The 24,197-nt window shown below is 51.8% G+C and overlaps 1 protein-coding gene across 4 annotated transcripts in view; it reads right to left on the minus strand.

Annotated features, from left to right (window-relative positions):
* Window positions 1–24,197, minus strand: part of TPRG1 (tumor protein p63 regulated 1) — a 107,270-nt gene that overhangs the window by 43,700 nt on the left and 39,373 nt on the right. For all 4 annotated transcript variants that reach the window (XM_084639827.1, XM_084639824.1, XM_084639826.1 and 1 more), the window contains exons 2-4: window positions 17,089–17,297; window positions 13,592–13,683; window positions 335–511 (exon numbers count right to left, since the gene is read on the minus strand). In XM_084639827.1, coding sequence (XP_084495953.1) covers window positions 335–511; window positions 13,592–13,683; window positions 17,089–17,289 — 470 coding nt within the window. In that variant the 5' untranslated portion in view covers window positions 17,290–17,297. The remainder of the gene's footprint in view (window positions 1–334; window positions 512–13,591; window positions 13,684–17,088; window positions 17,298–24,197) is intronic.

Genomic DNA, 24,197 nt, shown 5'->3' on the forward strand with positions numbered 1-24,197 from the left:
GGGGTGTGGAGGGGGGAGCAACAGGAGACCTGACCTCTCCCCCCCATATTCCTGGGATGAGGCTTCGCAGGATCGGATTGCCTGCCTGCCTCCTTCCCCTCCGCTCATCTGGTAACAGTATCATCCCAAAGGTTCCATCAAGTCCTACGGCTGCAATGTTTGCTCATCCCACCCACATGTGCTGTGCCGGGAGGGATCTCTCTAGCTCACTGCCCTGGAGAGATCCCAGAACATCAGGGGGAAGCAGGAAATGACAGGGACACAACAGCTTTCAGCTCAGCAAAGGGGCCTCAATTTCCCCCCAGCCCTGCCTCTGGCTGCCGTTGGTACTCACTTGTCCAGAGACCTCTCAGGAAAGGTGAACTGGCCAAGGCAGATACGGTCGATGTAGCTCAGGGGGATCCGCTGCACCTGGACGCAGCTGAGCATTATGAAGTCATATTTGCAGACCAGGAGGGTGGTGTCTGTGATCACCACAACACGCTCCTTCTCGTTGTTCCAATGATCTATCCTGGGGACAAAGCATAGAGTTCAGACAGCGACCCTCCAAGCCACTGAGGGAGGAGAGCGGGTTGTGCTGATTACTGAAGATCAGAGCAGGAATCCAACCTTGGTTTGCATAAATAACCAGCACTGCAATTTGAAACAGCCCAGATATGTCTACACCAGTGCCTAAGGATAGATGGGTCCCTAGGTTTTTGGAGCAATTTCTATAGACCCCTGTTGGTTTAATCCCTCTTCAGTTCTGTAGGACTTTCCCATGTGGGAAAATAGAAAGCTGGTTTTTTTTCTAATTTAAAATAATAATTAAAATAAAAAGAACAGTCTGCTCCCTGGCTGGGAAACCCCAGGGATCAGCTTGGGGCATGTTCGCAATCGTTACGTCTCTTGAGCGTATTGTTCACTAACTTTTACAGGAGGAATACATTTTGTGTCCACTAGGTGGCAGTGCAGAGAGATGTTCCCCCCCCTCCTTTAAAGCCTCTCCGAAAAGTGACCCTCCTGCTGAGAAGAGCTCATTTTAATTAATTAGCCTCTTACTCCGACTTTTCATGTTCTCGGTACGTATAGCTATAGCCAGTGGTGAGCTGGAGCCGGTTCGCGCAAACCGGTGGTTACGCTTTGAAGCCGTTTTAGAACCGGTTGTTACCCCGCTTCCCTGCAGGGGGCGCTGAGGCTTTGCTGGGCTCAGGGGGCGCAGTGATGTAATTCCTCCTCCGGCCACCGGGGGCGCTGCGCTGCGGGAGCCGCGTGGGCTGCTGCGTGGCCCTGGGCACGAGCCCTGGTGCTGCTGCTGTTCCCCTGATCCTGGGGCTCCCACGGCTGCCTGGGGGGTCCCCGGCTGCTCTGCTGGGCCTGGGCAGCTCCGAGCCGCTCTGCCCGCGAGCCCCCACTACCCTGCCCACAGCCAGCCCCCGCCTCCAGCCACCCCCTGCCCGCAGCCAGCCCCCGCCTCCAGCCACACCCTGCACCCCCTGCCTGCAGCCAGCCCCCGCCTCCAGCCACGCCCTGCACCCCCTGCCCGCAGCCAGCCCCCGCCTCCAGCCACGCCCTGCACCCCCTGCCCGCAGCCAGCCCCCGCCTCCAGCCACCCCTACCCGCAGCCAGCCCCCGCCTCCAGCCACCCCTACCCGCGGCCACCCCCTGCCCGCAGCCAGCCCCCGCCTCCAGCCACGCCCTGCACCCCCTGCCCGCAGCCAGCCCCCGCCTCCAGCCACCCCTACCCGCAGCCAGCCCCCGCCTCCAGCCACCCCTACCCGCGGCCACCCCCTGCCCGCAGCCACCCCTACCCGCGGCCACCCCCTGCCCGCGGCCAGCCCCCGCCGCACACACCCCCTGCCCTGCCCACAGCCACCCCCTCCACCCCCTGCCTGCAGCCAGCCCCTGCCACACCCCCTGCCTCGAGCCACCCCTGAACCACCTGCCTGCAGCCAGCCCCTGCCGCACGCACCCCCTGGCCTGCCCACAGCCAGCCCCTGAACCCCCTGCCCGCAGCCAGCCCCCGCCTCCAGCCACCCCTGCCCGCAGCCAGCCCCTGCCACACCCCCTGCCTCGAGCCACCCCTGAACCCCCTGCCCGCAGCCAGCCCCCGCCTCCAGCCACCCCGCCCGCAGCCACCCCCTGCCCGCAGCCAGCCCCCGCCCTGCCCACAGCCACCCCCTCCACCCCCTGCCCGCAGGCAGCCCCCGCCTCCAGCCACCCCTGCCCGCAGCTAGCCCCTGCCACACCCCCTGCCTCGAGCCACCCCTGAACCCCCTGCCCGCAGCCAGCCCCTGCCGCACGCACCCCCTGGCCTGCCCACAGCCAGCCCCTGAACCCCCTGCCCGCAGCCAGCCCCCACCTCCAGCCACCCCCACACCTCCTCCCTGCAGCCAGCCCCTGCCGCACCCCCTGCCTCCAGCCACCCCCTGCACCCCCTGCCGGCAGCCAGCCCCAGCCTCCAGCCACCCCCTCCACCCCCTGCCCGCAGCCAGCCCCTGCCTCCAGTCACCCCCTCCACCGCCTGTCCTGCAGCCAGTCCCGCACCCCCTGCCTCGAGCCACCTCCTGAACCCCCTGCCTGCAGCTAGCCCCGGCCTCCAGCCACCCCCTGCCCGCAGCCAGCCCCCTGCACCCCCTGCCCGCAGCCAGCCCCCGCCTCCAGCCACCTCCTGCACCCCCTGCCCGCAGCCAGCCCCCACCTCCAGTCACCCCCTGCCCGCAGCCAGCCCCCACCTCCAGCCACCCCCGCAGCCAGCCCCCGCCTCCAGCCACCCCTGCCACAGCCCCTGAACCCCCTGCCTGCAGCCAGCCCCTGCCGCACGCACCCCCTGGCCTGCCCACAGCCAGCCCCTGAACCCCCCGCCTCCAGCCAGCCCCCGCCTCCAGTCACCCCCTGCCCGCAGCCAGCCCCCGACTCCTACCACGCCCTGCACCCCCTGCCCGCAGCCTGCCCCCGCCTCCAGCCACACCCTGCACCCCCTGCCCGCAGCCAGCCCCCGCCTCCAGCCATGCCCTGCACCCCCTGCCCGCAGCAAGCCCCTGCCTCCAGCCACGCCCTGCACCCCCTGCCCGCAGCCAGCCCCCGCCTCCAGCCACGCCCTGCACCTCCTGTCCTGCAGCCAGTCCCGCACCTCCTGCCTCGAGCCACCTCCTGAACCCCCTGCCTGCAGCTAGCCCCGGCCTCCAGCCACCCCCTGCCTGCAGCCAGCCCCCGCCTCCAGCCACCCCCTGCCCTGCCCGCAGCCAGCCCCCGCCTCCAGCCACTCCCATACCTCCTGCCTCAAGCCCCCGCGCCCCCTGCCCTGTCCGCAGCCAGCCCCCGTCTCCAGCCTCCCCCGCACCCCCTGCCGTGCCTCCAGCCACCCCCGCACGCCGTCCACAGCCAGCCCGTCTCCAGCCACCCCCACACCCCCGCCTGCAGCCAGCCCGTCTCCAGCCACCCCTCGCACCACCTGCCCTGCCCGCAGACATCCCCTGCCGCACGCACTCCCTGCCCTGTCTCCAGCCAGCCCTGCACCCCCTTGCCTCCAGCCAATCCCGCACCCTCCTGTCTCCAACTAGCCCTGCCCCACGCCCCTGTCTTCAGCTGGCCCCACGTCCACTGAGCCCTGCAGTTCCCAGGGCAGTAACCCTGCTTCAATGAGGGGGGCAGGGAGCAGCTGGGACCCACACATGTGCACACCTTAGGGTGACCAGACAACAAGTGTGAAAAATCAGGACGGGGTGGGGGCAGGGGGTACCAGGAGCCTATCTAAGAAAAAGACTCCAAAACAGGGACTGTTCCTACAAAATCGGGACATCTGGTCCCCCTAGCACACCCCCAGGGCGTGGCGGGGCCCACACCTGGGAAACTGAGCTTGTTTCTAGGTCAGGCCCATCTTTTTAACAAAGAACTTCAGGCAGGGTTAACGCACACCCGTGTTTTCCCAGACGGCGATTTAAGAACCAAAACGCCTGACCTGTCCAGGGGACCATCAGCTTCTGGTTTTACCCCTCGCCTCAGTGGCTCACTGCAGTCCTCATCTAGCCCCTTCCTCCAAGGGCAGACTACAGTCCAGCTTTAGGCCACTCTCCTCATTGGCAAGTAGGTGTAAAGCGAGGGGCCCACCTGCTACTCTGGGCCCCGACCCAGGGACCCTCTGGTGGCAGCCACTTAGTGCCCTCCTCCAACTCTCCTCCTCTGCCTGCTCCCCTGGGCTGCTTCCTCGTAGTGCCAGCAACTTCGCTGCCCCTTTGTGTCAGGGCCCCAGGCTGGCAGTCGTCAGCCTAGAGCTCCCCCAGCCTTTGCCTTGCCTTGCCTTGCCTTGCCTCGCCTTGCATATCCTATCTTATCCAGGTCTTCTCCCTTTGCCCTCCAGGGAGAGACTGAGCTCCTCTCTGCCCTGCAGCCTTCTTATAGGCTTCTTATAGGACCCAGCCTGGCCCTGATTGGCTGCTTTCAAGCCTCCACTTGCCTGGCTCCCAATAAGCCCTTCCATGATTGGCTGGGTCTCTGTGCAGCCTCTCTGGTTTGCTCTAACCCCTTCCATGCCAGACTGGAGCAGCTTTGAAAAACTGCTAACTGTCTTCTTTTGTTTTTCCCCTTAGACTTGCTTCCCCTGGGATCTTACCTACCAACTCCCTGAGTTTGCTAAAGTCTGCCCTCTTGAAATCCGTTGTCTTTATTTTGCTGTTCTCCCTCCTACCATTCCTTAGAATCATGAACTCTTATCATTTCATGATCACTTTTACCCAAGCTGCCTTCCACTTTCAAATTCTCAACCAGCTCCTCCCTATTTGTCAAAATCAAATCTAGAACAGCCTCCCTGCAGTAGCTGTCTCCACCTTCTAAAATAAAAAATGGTCTCCAATACATTCCACGGATTTATTGGATAATCTGTGCCCTTATTTTCCCAACAGATGTCTGCGTAGTTGAAGTCCCCCATCACCACCAAGTCCTGTGCTTTGGATGGTTTTGTTAGTGATGATGATGATTGTAGTTTGGATGATTTTACAGCAGATTCTCTTTCTAGTATAGAATAAAGATGAGCTTTAAAAAAATCCCACTAAGGGATGCCACTGAAGTGCGCCCACTCCAGGGTGTGGATCCCCCAGGATTATTGTAACTAGAGGCAGGGCTAAATTAGCAGAGGAGAATTGAAGGAGGCTGAGCCAAACTACATTGTGCTGCCATCAACTGGCCACAGTAAGCAGCAAAAAACTTTGCAAAGAGAAGTTTGGTGGAAGGAGCCTGAATTTATCTAGTGGCAATTACTGAGCCAGACCTAGGAGCTTCCCAACGATCTTAGATCCTAAGAAACGCTGACCACTCTCCGGTTGTCAAATACACACACCGAGGTGCTAAGAGAGACTCTGATATGACCTATTCTACTCTATATCTATTATCACCATGGTGCGCACACACAAAAACCCCCATTCATACAATACACACAAGAGTATCTGTTCCCTGAGCTCTCAGGAGCTTTGGAATGGACAGGTACCCTTCTCCCCCCTGTGGGGCAATCCTGAGGTTTGATTCATCAGGGTTAACTGACAGAATAAATTCAGAGATGCTTTTGGTCTATCAACTACATAACTAGCCCTGTCCAGAACCACTTTTAAAGACGTGTATTTAAGCCTCAGACAAAGGCCACTGATGGTCGGCAGATACTGCCCTTGATGGACAACTGATCCAATATAACAAATCATTTGCCTTGAGGCTTTACAGTGAGACGCTTAAAGACTGATTTTTAACGCTGTGGGTAATTAACTATGATAGCAACTTACCTAGGGATGTGATGAATTCTCCACCAGTTGGAACTGTTAAATCAAAATTAGGTGTCCATTCAAAATATACACTCTATCTCCACCACAAGTTATTGGGCTCAATGAAGATATCAAGGGGTGAAGTTCTCTGGCCTGTATTACACAGGAGGTCAAACTAGATGATCGCAGTGATCCCTTCTGGCCTTAGAAAATGAACATCTGTGTCTCTATTGTACGTAATCTCTCTACATGCTCATCCGCGCTGGGAAACCATGTAATAAAGACCAGGGTAGCCATTAGCTCAGAGCACATGCTTCCATCATAGGGAACTCATAGGAAAATTATGCATTTAATTGTTATCAGAGCCACGCACCCACTATAAATTCAGTCTGGCCACAGGAGGTATTCCCTGGATGCTGTCATGGCCCAGACACCAGACATTACCATCACGTCTCACACCAGGGCACCAGCAGGCCACTGTGTCGGTCCCTGGTCTAGGAGAGCTGGGAATGGCCATAGGGGAGGTGACAGAGATGGGCAACTCAAGTGGGGGGGTGAGGTGCCAGGAACCGCCAAAGAGAGGTCAGTCACCCACAAGGCGGGATTAGGAGCTGAGAAATCCTGGGGATTCATGTGCCCCACACAGATACAGTGTTCTTACAGGCCCACAAAGAGACACTGACTCTTGGGGGGAAAGGACAGCGCTAATACCCAGATGCAGACTCGGAGGAGTTGTCGATGGGGATGGCTGTAGATCTATTATAGAGACGCTGCTCAGTTATCCAAGCACACACTCCAGAGGCCCGGAAAGGGCTAGTCCAACTCCCATGGCCGCCAAAGGAAAGGCGGCCAGTGCCCTCAGCGAATGCCTTTAACGCAGGGACATGGGCGCCGGGGCAGACCTCAGTGTGCACCTGCCCGGTTCCCTGAGATGGTCTCTGCTGAAGGGTCAGAAGCGTTTGCAATTTCCACAGTAGTTAAGGGGAGGAGGACGACGATACTGACCGGTATACTAAGGCCACCTCGTGGACTGCACTTGGCAAGCTCGGGCCAGCCCCTCTGCCAGGCCAGCGCTGGGCCGTGCTGAGCTGTAGCGGGTGAGGAGGGACCATAGTGCCATTCTGCGACTGCCCCCACCAGGCCCGCATTGGCTGGCAGAGTTTGCTGGAGCACAACAGCCTTGGGCCACGTCCCAGACAAAGACAGCCCCGGGGCAGCGAGGGGGTGATGTCAACGTGTCATGCCAGCTCTACGCCATACAGCAGTGCCTCCCCGCACCGGGGTGCATCCCCGCCCCCCGCGTCAGATCCAGCAGCCACATGGCCCCTGGCTGCTGCAAGAAGGGACAGGCCCAGAGCAGACAATGCGCACGATGCTGCTGCAGCAGCCCGGGAGCTATTCTGTGCACACTTTGTGGCCTGAGCGAAACGGAGTCGATGTGGGAGTAAGGTGGAGGTGGCAAGCCCATCGCGGGCAGGTTGGGAATCCAGAGCCTCGGCTCAGCTTAACTCCAGTGCTCCGGATAGTGAGGAACTAGGAGCGTTTCCCACAGGCTGAAAGATGCTGTCAGCAACTTCTCATGACCGACAGCGCTTTCTGGGCTCAGGACCAGTAAGCGTGGTGGTCTGGGGGAGGAACAGGGATGTGCAGCACAGCTGTCTAGTTAGTCACAATGGGCACAGGTGACCCACTCCCTGGCAGAGCCTTCAAACCACCTACCCACTACAGTGACAGGAGAGGGAGATGGGAAGCACAGCACGTGGATCTGGCGGCTCAATTGCATGGATGGAAAAAAGCAGGAGGCGTCTCTCTCAAACACGAAGAGGAGCAGGGGGTGGGGGTTTGCAAGCTACTTGCTGCCTTTTGTGTGTGGAGGACAGCGTATGTGTGTGGTTATGTGAGAGGCACAATCGTTCCGCTCATGGGGAGCGTGTCTCCCCGTCACCCCTCTGGAGGCCAGCCCCTAACTGACACAGTCTGCCCACAAGTGTCTGTGAATGTCACTGCTGTCTGCTCCCAGCTGTAACGTCAGGCCTGCTCATGATTGTGATCATATCGTCCTCTAGCAGTGGCAGCCTACAGAAGCAGCGGAAACCTGAACGTTACTACAGCTAACAGCTATTCTTCTGCAGCCCAAGTATGACTGGGACTAAGCCCGATGCCTCTGTTTTGTTGTTTAGCCAATATCCACACCATCTGCCTGCAGCCACGGATTTGTTCCTAGGAGTGCCACGCTAATTAATGACAGGTTTCAGAGTAGCAGCCGTGTTAGTCTGTATTCGCAAAAAGAAAAGGAGTACTTGTGGCACCTTAGAGACTAACCAATTTATTTGAGCTGTAGCTCATGAAAGCTTATGCTCAAATACAATGGTTAGTCTCTAAGGTGCCATAAGTCCTCCTTTTCTTTTTACTCTAATTAATGACGGGCCGCAGTTGAGAGTGGGTCAGCTGCGCAAAAGCACCAGATCTAGGGGTCAGTTCCTCTAACATTCCTCCAGGATGAAGAGTACCTGAGAGATACTGATTCCCTTCCCCTGGGTGCATGCCTGCACATACACACCTAAACAAGGTCAAAATGCAGAACCCAATCCTTGCACTGCTGAACTAAGCAGCAAGAAAAACAGCTCTCCCCTGCTCTCTCTGACCAGTTGTAGGGAGCAGAAAAGAGGAGGCAAGGGGTGATTTGATGCATGGAGGTTAATGCCGACAGCTGGCTGGTGAGACTTCAGTGATATCACAGAGGGATGCAGAAAAGCGAAAGCGTCTGGATGGGAAAGCACAGCAGACTCTGGGGTCATAGGGCTAAGAGAAGAGACCCATTAGTCATCACTGCCATGGCTCACGCATAAGAAACATTTGGAGCTAAATTAAAGGGAGGGCAGGACAATGCACTAGAGAAAGCGACCGTGCAGCAGCTCAGCCTAGCCTACGAACCTCCGTGCTTGGAGTAAATTGATGTAAGAGGACTATTGCTCAGCTTCAGAAACGGGAGTGTGAGAGCCCCTTTTGCAATCCTGGCAGCAGTGGGCAGGAAGGAGAGAGATGACACACCCACATCATGTGTGGGGGCTGAATAGATCCAGTGCCACGTCAGAAATAAAAAGCTAGTGGCTGATATTGGATAGCCCCCGAAAATATACTGCAAGCTACAGAATTGTGGTCATGAACCCAACTCCAAAGGCTGAGCTGGCTCTCAAAGGGCCCCAAACTACAGCCCTCAACAGACTTGACATGACAAAGTTCCAGGTCATTAGAAAGGCAAGGAGAGTGAGCTTGTATCTTGTATTGGACCAGTTTCTGTTGGTGAGAGAGACAAGCTTTCAAGTTTACACACAGCTCTTCTTCTGGTCTGGGAAAGGTACTCAGAGTGTCATGGCTAAAAGCAAGATGGAAGAGATTGTTTAGCATAGTGGCTCTCAACCTTTCCAGATAACTGTACCCCTTTCAGGATTTGTCTTCTGTTCCCGGCCTCCAACCCCTGCCCAAGTTTCACCTCACCTCAAAACTACTTGCTTACGAAATCAGACATAAAAATACAAAAGAGTCACAGCACTCTGTTACTGAAAAGTTGCTGACTTCCCCAGTTTTACCACATAACTATAAAATAAACCAATTGGAATATAAATACTGTACCTGCATGTCAGTGGATAGTATACAGAGCCATAGAAACAAGTCATTGTCTGTAGGAAATTTTAGCTAGCTGACTTCGCTAATGCTTTTAATGGAGCCTGTTGTAAAACTAGGCAAATCTCTAGATGAGTCGATGTGCCCCCTGGAAGAGCTCTGTGGACCCCCAGAGGAACGTGTACCCCGGGTTGAGAACCACTGCATGAGTAGTTAACAAGGTGAAGTGGCCAGCTAACATCCCTGCAGCCATAGACTCGTAGGACTGGAAGGGACCTCGAGAGGTCATCGAGTCCAGTCCCCTGCACTCACAGCAGGACTAAGTATTATCTAGATCATCCCTGACAGGTGTTAGTCTAACCTGCCCTTAAAAATCTCCAATGATGGAGATTCCACAACCTCACTAGGCAATTTATTCCAGTGCTTAACCACCCTGACAGTTAGGAAGTTTTTCCTGATGTCCAGCCTAAACCTCCCTTGCTGCAATTTAAGCCCATTGCTTCTTGTCCTATCCTCAGAAATTAAGAAAAACAATTCTTCTCCCTCCTCCATGTAACAACCTTTTATGTACTTGAAAACTGTTATGTCCCCTCTCAGTCTTCTCTAACAAACCCAATTTTTTCAATCTTCCCTCACAGGTCATTTTTTCAGGACCTTTAATCATTTTTGTTGCTCTTCTCTGGACTCTCTCCAGCTTGTCCACATCTTTCCTGAAATGTGGCATCCAGAACTGGACACAATACTCCAACTGAGGCCTAATCAGAAGAGCAAAAGAATTACTTCACATGCCTTGCTTACAACACTCCAGCTAATACATCCCAGAATGATGTTCGCTTTTTTTGCAACAGCATTACACTGTTGACTCATATTTAGCTTGTGGTCCACTATGACCCCAGATCCCTTTCCACAGTACTGCTTTCTAGGCAGTCATTTCCTATTTTGTATGTGTGCAACTGATTGTTCCTTCTTAAGTGGAGTACTTTGCATTTGTCTTTATTGAATTTCATCCAGTTTACTTCAGACCATTTCTCCAGTTTGTCCAGATCATTTTGAATTTTAGTGCTATCCTCAAAAGCACTTGCAACTCCTCCCATCTTGGTATCGTTCGCAAAATTTATAACTTTTGTCATAGGACAAAAAAGGGGGAGGGAAGGTTATTGGGTTACAGAGTGTTGTAATGAGCCATAAATCCAGCGTCTCTGTTCGGGCCAGATTTTTAGTGTCTAGCTACGTTATGAATTTAAGCTCCCAAGCTTGTCTTTTGAAGGTATTATGCGGGTTTCCTTTGAGGATGAGGACTGATAGGTCACATATGTAGTGATCTGTTGCACAAAGTGTTCCCCCCGGGCGATGTGGTGTTTTTGTCTTTCATTATTTTCCTGTGTGAACTCATTCAAGAGTGTAGAATTGTCTTCTTTCACCCACGTCGTTGTTAGTGGGGCATTTAGTGCACTGGACGAGGTACACACGGGGTACGGCAACACTGCAAAGTCCAGGGGTCATTGGACAAATCCTTCAATGGTCTGATTAAGGACTTACATAGATTCAGCTAGAAAAAAAAGGGTTTTGGTTCTTGGCGTTAGCTTTTTTCTGAAAGGGAGGACCTTTTCAAAAGGTCCTAAGTGACTTGGGAACCTAAGTCCCATTTTCAAAAGTGACGGGCATTTAGGAGCCTAAATCTCATTGAAGGGCAGCAGGTCTTAGGTTCCAAAGTGCCCAGGTGATTTTTGAAAATGGGATTTGGACTCTTGAAAGTTTTACCCAAACTCTCACCTTGGACAGCTGGAAACAAATCGAGAAAGAACATGTGCTTGGTTTTGAATGCGCTAAGGCCCCAGCCCTGCAAACCCTCATGCAAGATCAGGTCCCACGCTTGTAAAGTGCCTTTGACCCATCAGGATAAACTGCCCTGTAGAAATTCAGGGGATTAAATATAAACTAGGGCTGGAATTTCCACAGCCACCTAAAAGATTCAGAGATTCCAAGGCCAGAAGGGACCATTGTGATCATCTAGTGAGACCTCGGGTGTAACACAGGACATAGGACATCCCCAAAATAGTCCCACTGCAGATCCTTTAGAAAAACATCCCATCGTGATTTAAACATTGCCAGTGATGGAGGATCCACCACGACCTTTGGGAAATTGTTCTAGTGGTGCCCGGTTGCCACTCATTTTAATGCATGCTGGGAATCCATGTGCAGTAGGCAGCTTTCAACGCCAGCAGGCAGAAATTCAGAGACTGAGGGCTGGGATATTTCGGCCTGCCTTTAGAAGGAATGGATGTGGGGTGCCTTTAAATCTCATGCACCTGCCAGCCCCAGCGCTGCTGAAGTAGCTTAAAAGAAGCTCACTGACACGTCTTCACAATCAGCAACAAAATACTGTATCTGGACGACAGCAGCCGCCCCTCCCAGCGGCCTCATCACACAGGATGAGCCAGTTTGTCTGACATCCTCCCTGACCGAGCGGGCTTCACACAGAGAAGAGCAACTCGCATCACAGCTGGTCTGTGCAAACCCTCCCTCGGAGGGTTGGAGCTTTTAAAAACATAGCAAATATATACAAGCTCCTGGAGAGGCCAAAGCAAACAGCAGCCCTGCTAAACGGGCTCCCTAACTCCAACAGTTGAGCACAGGCAGACTTGACGAGCTACTTGCCAACCAGGTCACAGGACCACAGCATGGAATCATTAGTAACCGTGCCCTTAACCACGGATTGCCAAGCAATCTGCCACATTTGCCATGTCCACACACCACCACAGCAGTATTTACCCCGTCATTAAAAGGTCATTTCACTATCGTTACCAATACACAAGAGGTTTTAGACTATGGAAGGTTGCCCCAGGGCTCCTACCTACCAGTCCATCTCCGCTATTGAGATGCAGATTCTTGGGCTGGTTCATTTTGTCCTATAAACCGTTTTTTTGGGGGGTTTTTTTGCACAGAGGGTGAGGAGGGAGGGAGGGGATTGAAGAGGGAGGATGGTCCCGTGCTGAAGGGACTCAGGAGTGCAATTCCTGGTTCCAACCCAGAATTCCTGTGTAACCGCCCTATGCAACCTGCCCTGTGACTCAGTTTCCAGTCTGTAAAATGGGGATAAATACTGCTCCCTTTCAGCCACTCTTTGTCATGTCTATTTAGGCTGGAAGTTCTTTGGAGGATAGACTGTACCGTGTGTATGTGGAGCACCCAGCACAACAGAGCTCTGATCCTGATTTGGGACCTCTAAATTTTGCCGTAATGGCTGTCAAATCCGCCTACGTAACCCTGGTCCTACCAGCCTCTTTCTCTGTACTTTCGAAATCGCTCAACTATGTCAGGAGCCACATTAAATGCTGTTCTCATCTCGGCTAAACCCAGGGTGCCACCTGCAAAGATCCTTAACTGCAGAACATATCCGCTCCCGGGCTCGAATGACGTGTCGTCTGTGAGACTGAGGATTTGTCATTTGCCACTGCTGGGATCCTTTTAACTAGAAATAAACATAGCAGAGGGGGCAATATCCAAGTTTCAGTTTCCTTAAAAGAAGCTGCTAACAGAGACCTTTGCAGCAAGATCAGCGATGATTCGGTCTCCCCCTCCCTGGACTAGCTCTTACAAAATCACAAAAGAGGCTCAGATGACCCCAGAATGAACAGTTATATTTACATTAACATGGTCTCTCTTCTTTGGTCTGACGAAGACACCACCACCACCTATCTCTTATCTAGCACTTTTCATCTGCAGATCTCAAAGCACTTTACCAAAGGAGGGCAGATGGGAAAACACAGATGGGAAAACTGAGGCACAGAGCAGGACAGTTACCTGCCCAAGGTCACCCAGCAGGCTGTGACAGTGCCAGGAACTGAATGCAGGTCTCCTGAGTCCCAGTCCAGTGCTCTACACACTGTTGCCAGTATAATAAATGACACTTACACAGCACTTACTGTCAGCATGATTTACAAACCACTAACAAAAGGATCATCAATATTAAGAGATTCTACACAACTCTTTATAGCACTACATTGGAGGTATAGGCCTGCTTTGTTCGTGCCTGGAATTCCTCTCCCTACAGTCTCCCTTTCAACAGGAAGTCATGCTACTGCTGATGTATCTATGCACTCACTTCTAAAAGCAGAACCCAGAGAGCTTGACCCAGTGACGCTATGTGACACCCCTTCCCTCCCATTCTTGCTTTATTTCTAGCAGCCCATAACAAAGCCACCACCTCAGCCAGTGCCCCATATGTCATGACTACTCACTCGGTCAAAAGCCAGAAGCTCTGAGCAGTTTCCCCCGAATTCTTGACCACGTGGATTTTTAGATCTTCTATGGCTTGGTCAAATGCTCCTGGCTAGAAAGAGAGAACATCAGAAAAGAACAGCAAGATAAACATGACGGAAAGAAATTACAGCTCAAACACACACGCTCCTCTTATTCTAATCCACGTCGTTGGAGCAACGCTAAGTGCATACAGGTGTCCCCTTCAAAGAAAAGTATCCACGTCTCAAGCCTCAGAACTAGGGGGTCTATTCAAAACATGTTTTTTATTTGGAAATGACTCAGTCATCTGCCCTCTGTCTGCCTTCCAGGGGGTGGGGGTTCATTTTATATACACAAGCTAATTGTGACATCCTTATTGTCCAGCTGTTAGAGGGTTCATCATGAGGATTGTCCAGCTGTTAGAGGGTTCATCATGAGGATTGTCCAGCTGTTAGAGGGTTCATCATGAGGATTGTCCAGCTGTTAGAGGGTTCATCATGAGGTGACAACTATACCAGCTCCAAAGAAACAGAATATTGTTCAAACAAGAACAGAGCTTTCAAAACTACCAAAGTAATGACCAGGATGTGTGTGGAGGGAATCCAAGATGGCAGCTCGTGTTGGGGCGGTCTCACGGGTTAATGCAAAGGCCTTCCATTGGTTATGGAAGTACCACCCATTTCCGTCTGTTCGTTGGCTTGTGGGTGTATGTGTCTGTCTGTCTGTGGGATTCCACTGACTTCACTGGAGGTACTTCACATTTACACTGGTGTAAACAAGATCACATCCGGCCTGTATGACATGGGTCTTTTATATTTGTGATAGGAACTCAACAGAAAGGGAGGAAGGTGGTAAAGACGTGGTATTTCATGACTGGGCTTGCGAGGCCTCAAACTCAAACTCACAACACGAGTTCCCTCTTCTCTTCTTCAAAATGAACAGGAAACTGCCACTTTCACTTGGTTTCAATGTAAGCCCATAAACCAGCCCTGGTCCACTTGAAAAGTCCCTGAGCGTCAGCAAACCTTAGCTGTGCATCACGCACAACCAGGAGAGCCTCACATGGTTTCACCTTTCCTAAGAGACCTTTTCCACAGCACTGGTCGCCTAGCTCTGCAGGGCTGCTGTTACTTTGGAAAGACAGCAGCACAGGGGACCAGAGAGGACAGGGGAGCTGATCGTAGGGGCCAGCTCCGTGGGTGCTCTGGGGCTAGAGCACCCGGGGGGAAAAAAAGTGGGTGCTCAGCACCCTCGGGGCAGCTACCTGATCAGCTCCTCTCCCTCCACGCAGCACCTCCTGCATGCCGCAAGCAGCTGTTCAGCGGTGTGCAGAAGGCACTGGAGGGAGGGCGAGGAGCAGGGGCTGGGCGGGCACACTTGGGGGAAGGAACGGAGGGGGGCGGGAAGAGGTGGGGTGGGCTTGGGGGCTTGGGGGAAGGGGTGGAGTGGGGGCAGGGCCTGGGATGGAGCAGGGGTCAAGCACACTCCCGGCAACCCATAACGACAGCACCTATGGGTCTGATGCAACTGAGTTTGACTGGCAAAGCCAGCTGGTCCTTCTACTGAAAGCGCATTATCTGTAAAGGTGCTCGGCGCCCTCACACCCCTGAAGTCGCTTTCCAGGATCAGGCTTCAAGGATCTGATCCAAAGCCCAGTGAAGTCAATGGGAATCTTTAAACGTGCCACGGACCATGCCCTTAAATAAGGCCATAGCCTCAGCCAGTGCTTAATTTGTAACAAAAGACGTGGCGGGGCTCAAGCCACTTCTTTACATGCATAGTGGATGCAGTCAGCCCAGAGGTGCCGGGGCTCTGAACTGCCGGGCCCAGAGGTGCCGGGGCTAAGCCCTGGCAAGCCAATTAAGCATTGGACTTATGACCAGGGAGCCTTAGACCATCTGCATTCTAGGGAGCCTTAGAGCATCTGTGTTATTCTGAAAGAAAGGCCTGCTCCGGATGGCAGCATGAAAAGCCAACTCACTCTATGAGCCGCCTTGATTTCCGACCAGGGAGATGCTTCCACAGGCAGCACCGTGCCTGATTCAGACCTCTGTGGGGCAGGGGGCGGGGGGGTGATAGCATGCAGGGAGACTTGGTGTCAATATGAGCCAAACCGGTGTCATACAGGCAACTGTGTCTCAGAACACCAGGGGATGCCGGAGCCTGCTTACTAGAGACTTGCTGCCTACAGGAGACTGCAAGCTATAAAAAGGCAACAGGGAACCGTTCATTAAATAGTAAACGATCAAATGGTTTGAGCTCCTTTCATCTGCATATAATTTACATTCTTAAGTTTAAATTTAGAGAGAATTTCTCCCCTCCCCTTCCGGCTTTCGGGTATGATAGCTCGTGGATAGCAATCTGAGGGGAGCTTATAAATACATAGTCAGGGAAGATGAAGTATTGTTCCTTTTGTAAGACACTGCTTTGGATCAGCAGTCTCCGCCACTGAAACAATGATTCTACCCACAGCATAGCTCCAGTTATTAGCCCTGAGTGCTGCTTTTCCATCCAGGAAGACTCTGCATTAAATAGGTGCAAGAATTAAGGGCTCAATTAAGCCCAGTGGGAGCTTAAAGCGCTCAGCATCTCCAGGAGCTGCTTAGGATCAGAGCCTAATAGCAAATGCGTTAAAACAGTGGATCGGAGACAGCCAAGGAAATATATTCCACAGACTGCGTGCGCAATCAGACTTTGTATATACTAACATTAAGGAAAGGGCTTGTCAGGTGCTTTAGTTGATGCTGCCTGCATCAGTGAATGATAATTTTCAGACGCTTCTGTTGAGCCTTGGTGGATTCCTAGACTCAAGGCTGCTGGGCCCTCCACAAATACAATAAATTTGATGGAGGCCTTCTCTCCTTTGGGAATTTACTCCCTTTCCAGCCCACCAGTGGCTAGCAAAAGGAGTAGCTTCATCAATGCAAATTTCAAGCGTAGAAAAGCAAAGCCATGATTTACACCAATGCAGGTTACCCAGGGTTCAGAGAGGGGACTAGCTACCTTGGTACAAATTGCGGGTTTGTCTGCAAGGAATTTCTGGCCGCTGACTGATGGAACTGAGGCAAATTCCCACATTAGACACGGCCTTTGATTGGATAAAGCCCTCTCATAAGCTATTACTTCTCAGTTATCCTTGGGAATGTCACAGAGTTGGTTACGTCAAATTGCACTCCATACCATACCCTCCAAACATTAGGGAGTCCAGGTTTGACCTATACCTCATGCTCATGTGCAGGGAAGATAGTGAGCACAGCTTATGATTTGTGGGAGTTCCCAGTGGAAATCATGCATGCCCGAAGGAGACTAGACTCACATCCAGGTTTTTTTCCCCCAACGAACCTAAATCATAGACTCCTAGCCACAGAAGGGTAGATCACTCCAGATTCTCTTGGCAATTTGGGGACTGAATATCCAGGAGGAGAACCCAGGAGCCAAGCCATTCTGTGGGCAATCTGTTAACTAAGGGACACAAACAGGGGTGGGGTTTGCTTACCCTTGTAACAAAGAATTTCCTCATGGCATACTGGTTGGCGTAAGAATTTGGGAAGGGAGTAGACTCAGAAGTCAGAGAGGGAGACCCCATGCCTCCACTTGGGTGGGACTCTGGAGCTTTTCCATTGCCAGCTTTTCTTTCGCCCATCTCTTCCATTTGCTCCACCATCTGGAACTCTTGGTTGTGCTCACTGTTAGACATTTCGCCACCTAAAAATCAAGCAAGACAGAACCACCAGAACATCTGATCAAATCTTTTGTATTACTGCTAAATGAAATGCAAGCACATGCCAACTGGGCAAAACCAAATGAATGCTTAAACCTCCATGCTTTTCCATATCTATGGCCTTCAAAATATCATTGAGCTGCGTTAGTAAATGACATTGACACAATAACATCACCTTACTCGTTTGTCGCAGCTTTCATCCAAAAGATCTCAAAGTGCTCTGTAAATATGAGGTAGGTCTCACAACCCTCCCTTTGAGGAGAGTTGTGGTTCTTCTTGTCAGCAAGTTAAGGAAGTATGGGCTGGATGAATGCACTATAAGGTGGGTAGAAAGCTGGCTAGATTGTCGGGCTCAACGGGTAGTGATCAATGGCTCCATGTCTAGTTGGCAGCCGGTATCAAGTGGAGTACCCCAAGGGTCGGTCCTGGGGCCGGTTTTGTTCAATATCTTCATAAATGATCTGGAGGATGGTATGAATTGCACTCTCAGCAAATTTGCGGATGATACTAAACTGGGAGGAGTGGTAGATACGCTGGAGGGGAGGGATAGGATAGAGAAGGACCTAGACAAATTGGAGGATTGGGCCAAAAGAAATCTGATGAGGTTCAACAAGGATAAGTGCAGGGTCCTGCACTTAGGACGGAAGAACCCAATGCACAGCTACAGACTAGGGACCGAATGGCTAGGCAGCAGTTCTGTGGCAAAGGACCTAGGGGTGACAGTGGACGAGAAGCTGGATATGAGTCAGCAGTGTGCCCTTGTTGCCAAGAAGGCCAATGGCATTTTGGGATGTATAAGTAGGGGCATAGCGAGCAGATCGAGGGACGTGATCGTCCCCCTCTATTCGACATTGGTGAGGCCTCATCTGGAGTACTGTGTCCAGTTTTGGGCCCCACACTTCAAGAAGGATGTGGATAAATTGGAGAGAGTCCAGCGAAGGGCAACAAAAATGATTAGGGGTCTGGAACACATGAGTTATGAGGAGAGGCTGAGGGAGCTGGGATTGTTTAGCCTGCAGAAGAGAAGAATGAGGGGGGATTTGATAGCTGCTTTCAACTACCTGAAAGGGGGTTCCAAAGAGGATGGCTCTAGACTGTTCTCAATGGTAGCAGATGACAGAACAAGGAGTAATGGTCTCAAGTTGCAGTGGGGGAGGTTTAGGTTGGATATTAGGAAAAACTTTTTCACTAAGAGGGTGGTGAAACACTGGAATGCGTTACCTAGGGAGGTGGTAGAATCTCCTTCCTTAGAGGTTTTTAAGGTCAGGCTTGACAAAGCCCTGGCTGGGATGATTTAACTGGGAATTGGTCCTGCTTCGAGCAGGGGGTTGGACTAGATGACCTTCTGGGGTCCCTTCCAACCCTGATATTCTATGATTCTATGAGAGTACATGTTATTCCTATTTCCAACACAGAAGGAAGGCATGGCCTGACCTAGGCCACCCTGGATTGTGGAAAAGCTGGGAACAGAAGCTCCGTTAGCTCAGTCCTGTAATTTAACCACTATGGACAATACTTCTGCCCAACACGTGCCAAGACCATTGTCCAAACCTTCTTGTAAAAGAGTGGACTCTCAGCTGCAGCACCTCCTTGTGGCCAGACGTGGTGTAGCAGCTCTACCACTCCAGCACCCCCTGCTGATGGTGGGTCTGGTTCTGCAGGGGTCTGTCTTCCTGTAACTCAGCCCGCGGGTCAGGCGACAATTTGTTCCCACCCCTCTGGGATCATAAAGTCCAAAAGTCCCCAGCACAAGGTCTTCAGTCTCAACTCCAGGTCCTGTTGTCCTCACACCCTTCTGTCGGGTCTCTGTCATTCTTGTCCCCTTCTCTGGACACATGCCATATTGCTGCTGGCTAGTAGGAGAACCCAGGCCCAACCACACTGCTGGGCTCCAGCCCAGGGATCCTGTAACCAGCAGCCAAGGACTGTTCCCTGCAGCTCCCTGGACTTTTTCCTACTCAGCTGTGGAGGTTGACCCTTCTCTCAGGGGCCTGGACTCGCAGGACTTTCCCTTGGAATCCCGTAACAAGCTCCCAAACTGCCAGCGATAAACCCACTTCTGCCCTCCTTGGACCTGACATTACATCCCTCTCAATAGCCTCCCCAGTTTCTCTCCTTTGAGCTTCCCACCAGAGCCTGTATCCCTCCGGTGGCTGCTCTGTAGCACTCCAGGCCACTTACCAGACTTCCCTGTTCCAGAGAAGATCCCAGGGCCAGCTCACCCCAACCTCTCTAGTCCCAGAAAGTGACTGCAACGTTCCTCGCTTGCTACCTACAGTCCCCTTCTAATCTAAAAAACTCCCTTATGTACAGTCCTCTCCTGGCCCTACCCCATCTGCACTTCCTCATCCTTAAGCCTGGCCCACCCTTCAGGTACAGCCTGGTATGCTCACTGGTCTCCTTCTCTGTCGCACATTTGCCCTTTCCTTGCCTGCATGGGGCATACACCCCCTCACACTCCTGAAATCTTTGAAGATTAGGATAGCACAGGACCTGGATCCAAAACAAATCTAGTTTTGATTATAAGAGAAGAAAACCTGGTCTGACGAATCGAAAGCCCACCTGAGAAGTTCTGCAAAAACAAAATCACCGGTCTCTCCCACCACACAAAAATCAATGTTATGTTGTATCTATTTATTTACTTAGGTCCTTCTTTGATGACAACATACAGGACTTCCCAATCATCCCCCTTTCTAGAGAGTATGTTCAAGGGGACAGCATTTGCCGGGGAATAAATGAGGAACACAGGCTACATTCAGCAGTCAGTGTACAGCAAATGGCAGAGCTGCATGAAAGCCAACCTCAGACATAGAAAAGGCAAGCAGCAATTTGCACCAGTTGGTAGCAATTAGCATACCATATGTGGAAAATCACAGGATGAGCCCTCAGATTTTGTTTCCGTTTATTTCTGTGGCATCTCCTGCAGTCGTTAGCCTGGACACTTGTTTACTCTAACGATTCACTGAATGGGCATTGTTTCAAGCACTTGTCAGAGATATAACCCAGGGTCTTGGGCTTCTCTGCACCTTCCTCTGATCAGAGGATAGGAATGCAGTCACTGCATCGTGCTCTGTTCTGTGTTAATTTCACTTAGCAGGTGTGTGACTAGGAACAGGAGATCCTTGTGGGACTATTTAGGGTTGGGCTGCAAAACAAAGTGAAGTTTGCAAGCTTGTTTTTCCTGCCTCTGAACCAAAGGCTCCTCCCAAAGGCGAGTCAATTTAAAAAGAAAAATCTTTCTTCTTACAGAGAAGACTCTGCTGTGTATTAAGGACTTAAGAACACACTCAAAGGCTAGGTGAGCAAGAATGGGTGCCCTGTCTATGGGAAGAGAATATGTTTATTTTTTTCATTAGCATCATCTCTCTTCTATGTTTTTTTCCCTGAGTTTAATTTGTTTTTTACTCTGCTCACTTATTCATCCACTTTGCATGCTGATCTCAGCCACCCAACTCCTGTTGTAACGTCTCCCCCAGTGGAACACAAATCTAACAGCAGAGATAGTTGAGGAGTTTCGACAAAATGGTGTTTTTCTTGGAAAATGCTGATTCTTCACACCTCCACACCTGAGCACTCACCTGAGATGAGGGACACCTGGGCTCAAGTGCCTACGGTGTCTGATTTTCTCGGGTGGATGTGATTTCTCTCTCTGGTGTTTGTCAAAAAGCTTTGAACGGCTTCATGCAGAATGGGAAAAATTTCCAGAAAACCTCAACACTTTTTCCTGAGACAAAAAAACTATTTCCCACCAACCCTCCCTGTCAGCGTTTGAGTTCAAAGCCATGTTCCAGCCTGTTCAAAATTAGGCAAAACAAATTTGCCAAGTTTCGAGTGAGTACTGTATTGTGCTTTGCAAAACACAGAACTGACACAGCTGTGTCCCCTGGGGGAGCTTGCTAGCTGAATGGGACTGAGATAGAAAGAGTTAAAGGATCAGGGCAGGAGCAAATAAAGTGATAGAGCTGATGGGGTAAGCCCCTGAATAAAACTTCTGTGTGTGATTAGTTTATTGCTGGATAGAAGGCTGGTAACTATGGGTGGTGGCTCATGGCATCTCTGCCCTGTGAAGTTTACTCCTGGAGTACACTGTAAAAGTCACCCAGTGCTGAGAACAGGTGTTAGCAAGGGGTCCTGAATGTGGTTCAACTGCAAAAAGATGATTCTGGGGTGACTTCATTATGCTGTCTAAGTACCATCCTGGGGAGGGAATAGCAGGTACTAACAGGCTCTTCAATCTAACAGAGAAAGGCAGAACATCAACCAGCAGCTGGACACTGACACCAGACAAATGCAATCTAGAATTTAGGCCATGCATTTTTAACAGTGAGGGTGCTTAGCCACTAAGCTTATGCTCAAATAAATTGGTTAGTCTCTAAGGTGCCACAAGTACTCCTTTTCTTTTTGCGAATACAGACTAACACGGCTGTTACTCTGAAACCTGGTACAGAGTTGTAAGGGATGTGGTGGATTTTCCATCTCTTGATGGCTTTAACTCAAGACCGTCCAGCCTTGCTGGAAGAGATGCTTTAGTCAAATGCAAGTGTGCTGGGGTACATCACCTCCGCACCAGCATGGAAGGGTTAAGGAGCAGCGTGGGGCCAGGATGGCCCTGCCCCTCTGCCTTTGCAAATCTGGAGAAAGCATTAAAAGGAGATCTGGGCAACCCTGAGGAGGGACCAGACTGTTGAGTCTCTCCAGCTCTGAAGAGAGGGCTGGCAGCCTGCCGAGGCCCTGCCCTCACAGGAGGAGGGTGCAGGACCCGGAGCAGAAGGGGAAAGAGGAGTCAGAGTTCCCCAGTGGACTCTGACATGGACAGTGACACTCCCAGGACTCTCTGGAGTCAGAGGGGCCCATATCCTGGAGGGAGTTGCTGACAGGTTGTTCTTTTCCTTTTTTTGGTTGAGCCCCGTTTCCTAACTGCAGGTGATTCTGTGGTTTCGCCTGGGACCCCGAGGGGGGACGTGGCCCCAGAGGCCTTGGCCAGAAGGTCGAGCGCTAGCCTGCTAGAAAGATGCCCCATAACTCCTGTTAGGGTGGGGGATAATTGGACTCATGTATGAGCTCCGCGTGTTGCTCCTGGAGGGGGCGCTCTACCATGGACAGATTCGTGACCCCCAAGTGATGGGGCTCAATTCCAGGGTAACTGGGCGGGAGGTCAGAGTAGAAAATCTGATGGTCCCTTCTGGGCTTAACCTCTGGAACTCTCTGTGCAGCCTGGGTGCAGACGCTAAGGTTGCAGCCCAGATACTGAGCTCAGCTGGTCCTTGGCACTGGACTTGCACTTAGCTTGCCCTCAGCTGCGACCGTGGACGATGCACGCGCTCTGCCACTGGTCACCTCGGTGCTATTGACCAGGCTGCAGTGCAGACAGCAGGCAAACGAAGAGCTCGCTGGCTGTTTACACCATAAAGAGGACACACAGGAAAACAAGCTGCCTTTTCAGTGCACAGTTATGGACATGAAGAACTTCCCTCAAGTAGCCTCATTTTTTACTGGGATGCGGCTCTAAAGCCAGTGGATCTACCCAGCTGGGGTTTTCCTGGTTTGGTGGGATTCCTCGGTGAGGGAAAGCTAATGAAGCCAGCTCCTGCACCACACTCTTGGTGGCACTGGACGTGGGGCCATGGCCAGGGAGGAAAAGAGCGTGTCCGGAGCACCATCCAAATCCCCAGCTGCCCACTCGCACCCCAAACTGTTCTACACACTGCCAACAGCTGGGCTCTCTCTGCTGGCCGTGGGATTGGGAAGCTCGTTTGCAGAGTTCCCCCTCCCAGATGTCTCGTTTTTATTCCAGTAGGAAATAGGGCCAAGAGGCCCCAGTTAAGATCAGATCCCTATTCTGCTGCGTGCAACACCCCCTCCCACCTCACACACCGTAAGGCACCTCTGGCCTTGAACAGCTTACAGTTTAAGCAGACAAGATAGACAAAGGATCCGGAAAAGGAAGCCCCAACCAGCACACAGATGTATCTGAGAACCTGGGCTTTCATTACAGAATGTCGCAGGGTTTACCAGGAAGGCTGGCTACAGGGTAGAGGCTGTTGGATTTGCTAATAGATCGGCAGAGCCACAATACATCTGGGATTTGATGCCTCCCAAAAGGATGGTGTGCGCCCAAGGGAAGCCCTCAGCTCTACACCCCCAGCCTATAGGAAAGTGTCAGAATTTGCAAAAGATGTGTGTTTTGCCACTGCACTAGAGATATATGCATCAGCTCAGGCCACAAGAGTCTTCTTCTGAAGCTAGGGCAAAGGCACAATATTATTAACCCCGCTTTCCTACTGTGCTATATAGTGACCCATGAGGCAGATACATCTTCTCCAATAACTCCTTTGCAATCTACAGAGTTTGCTTTTGCTCATTTCAAAGGAGGCTCAGCCATTGTCCTCTCTTTACACACAACTTCAGGGAACTTCTAACCTTGAAATTAAGTTAAAGTCCTTGGAATGTTTGCTAATTAACCCGAAACTGACATTAACCACTTCCTGTCAGCGTTTCTGGGTATCCGAACAAATAGACTTCTTCAGCATATTTCAGTTGCCTGGCCTTTTGCATTGTGAAAGATCTAAGCAACATCTTTCCTAGACAGCTCTTTGCATTTAAATTACGGACTCCCTTACTGGTAAAAAGAAAAGGAGTACTTGTGGCACCTTAGAGACTAACCAATTTATTTGAGCATGAGCTTTCGTGAGCTACAGCTCACTTCATCGGATGCATACTGTGGAAACTGCAGAAGACATTATATACACAGAGACCATGAAACAATACCTCCTCCCACCCCACTCTCCTGCTGGTAATAGCTTATCTAAAGTGATCACTCTCCTTACAATGTGTACGATAATCAAGTTGGGCCATTTCCAGCACAAATCCAGGTTTTCTCACCC

This window comes from Lepidochelys olivacea, assembly GCF_965140295.1.
Source record: "Lepidochelys olivacea isolate rLepOli2 genome assembly, chromosome: 9".
Taxonomy (NCBI): Eukaryota; Metazoa; Chordata; order Testudines; family Cheloniidae; genus Lepidochelys; species Lepidochelys olivacea.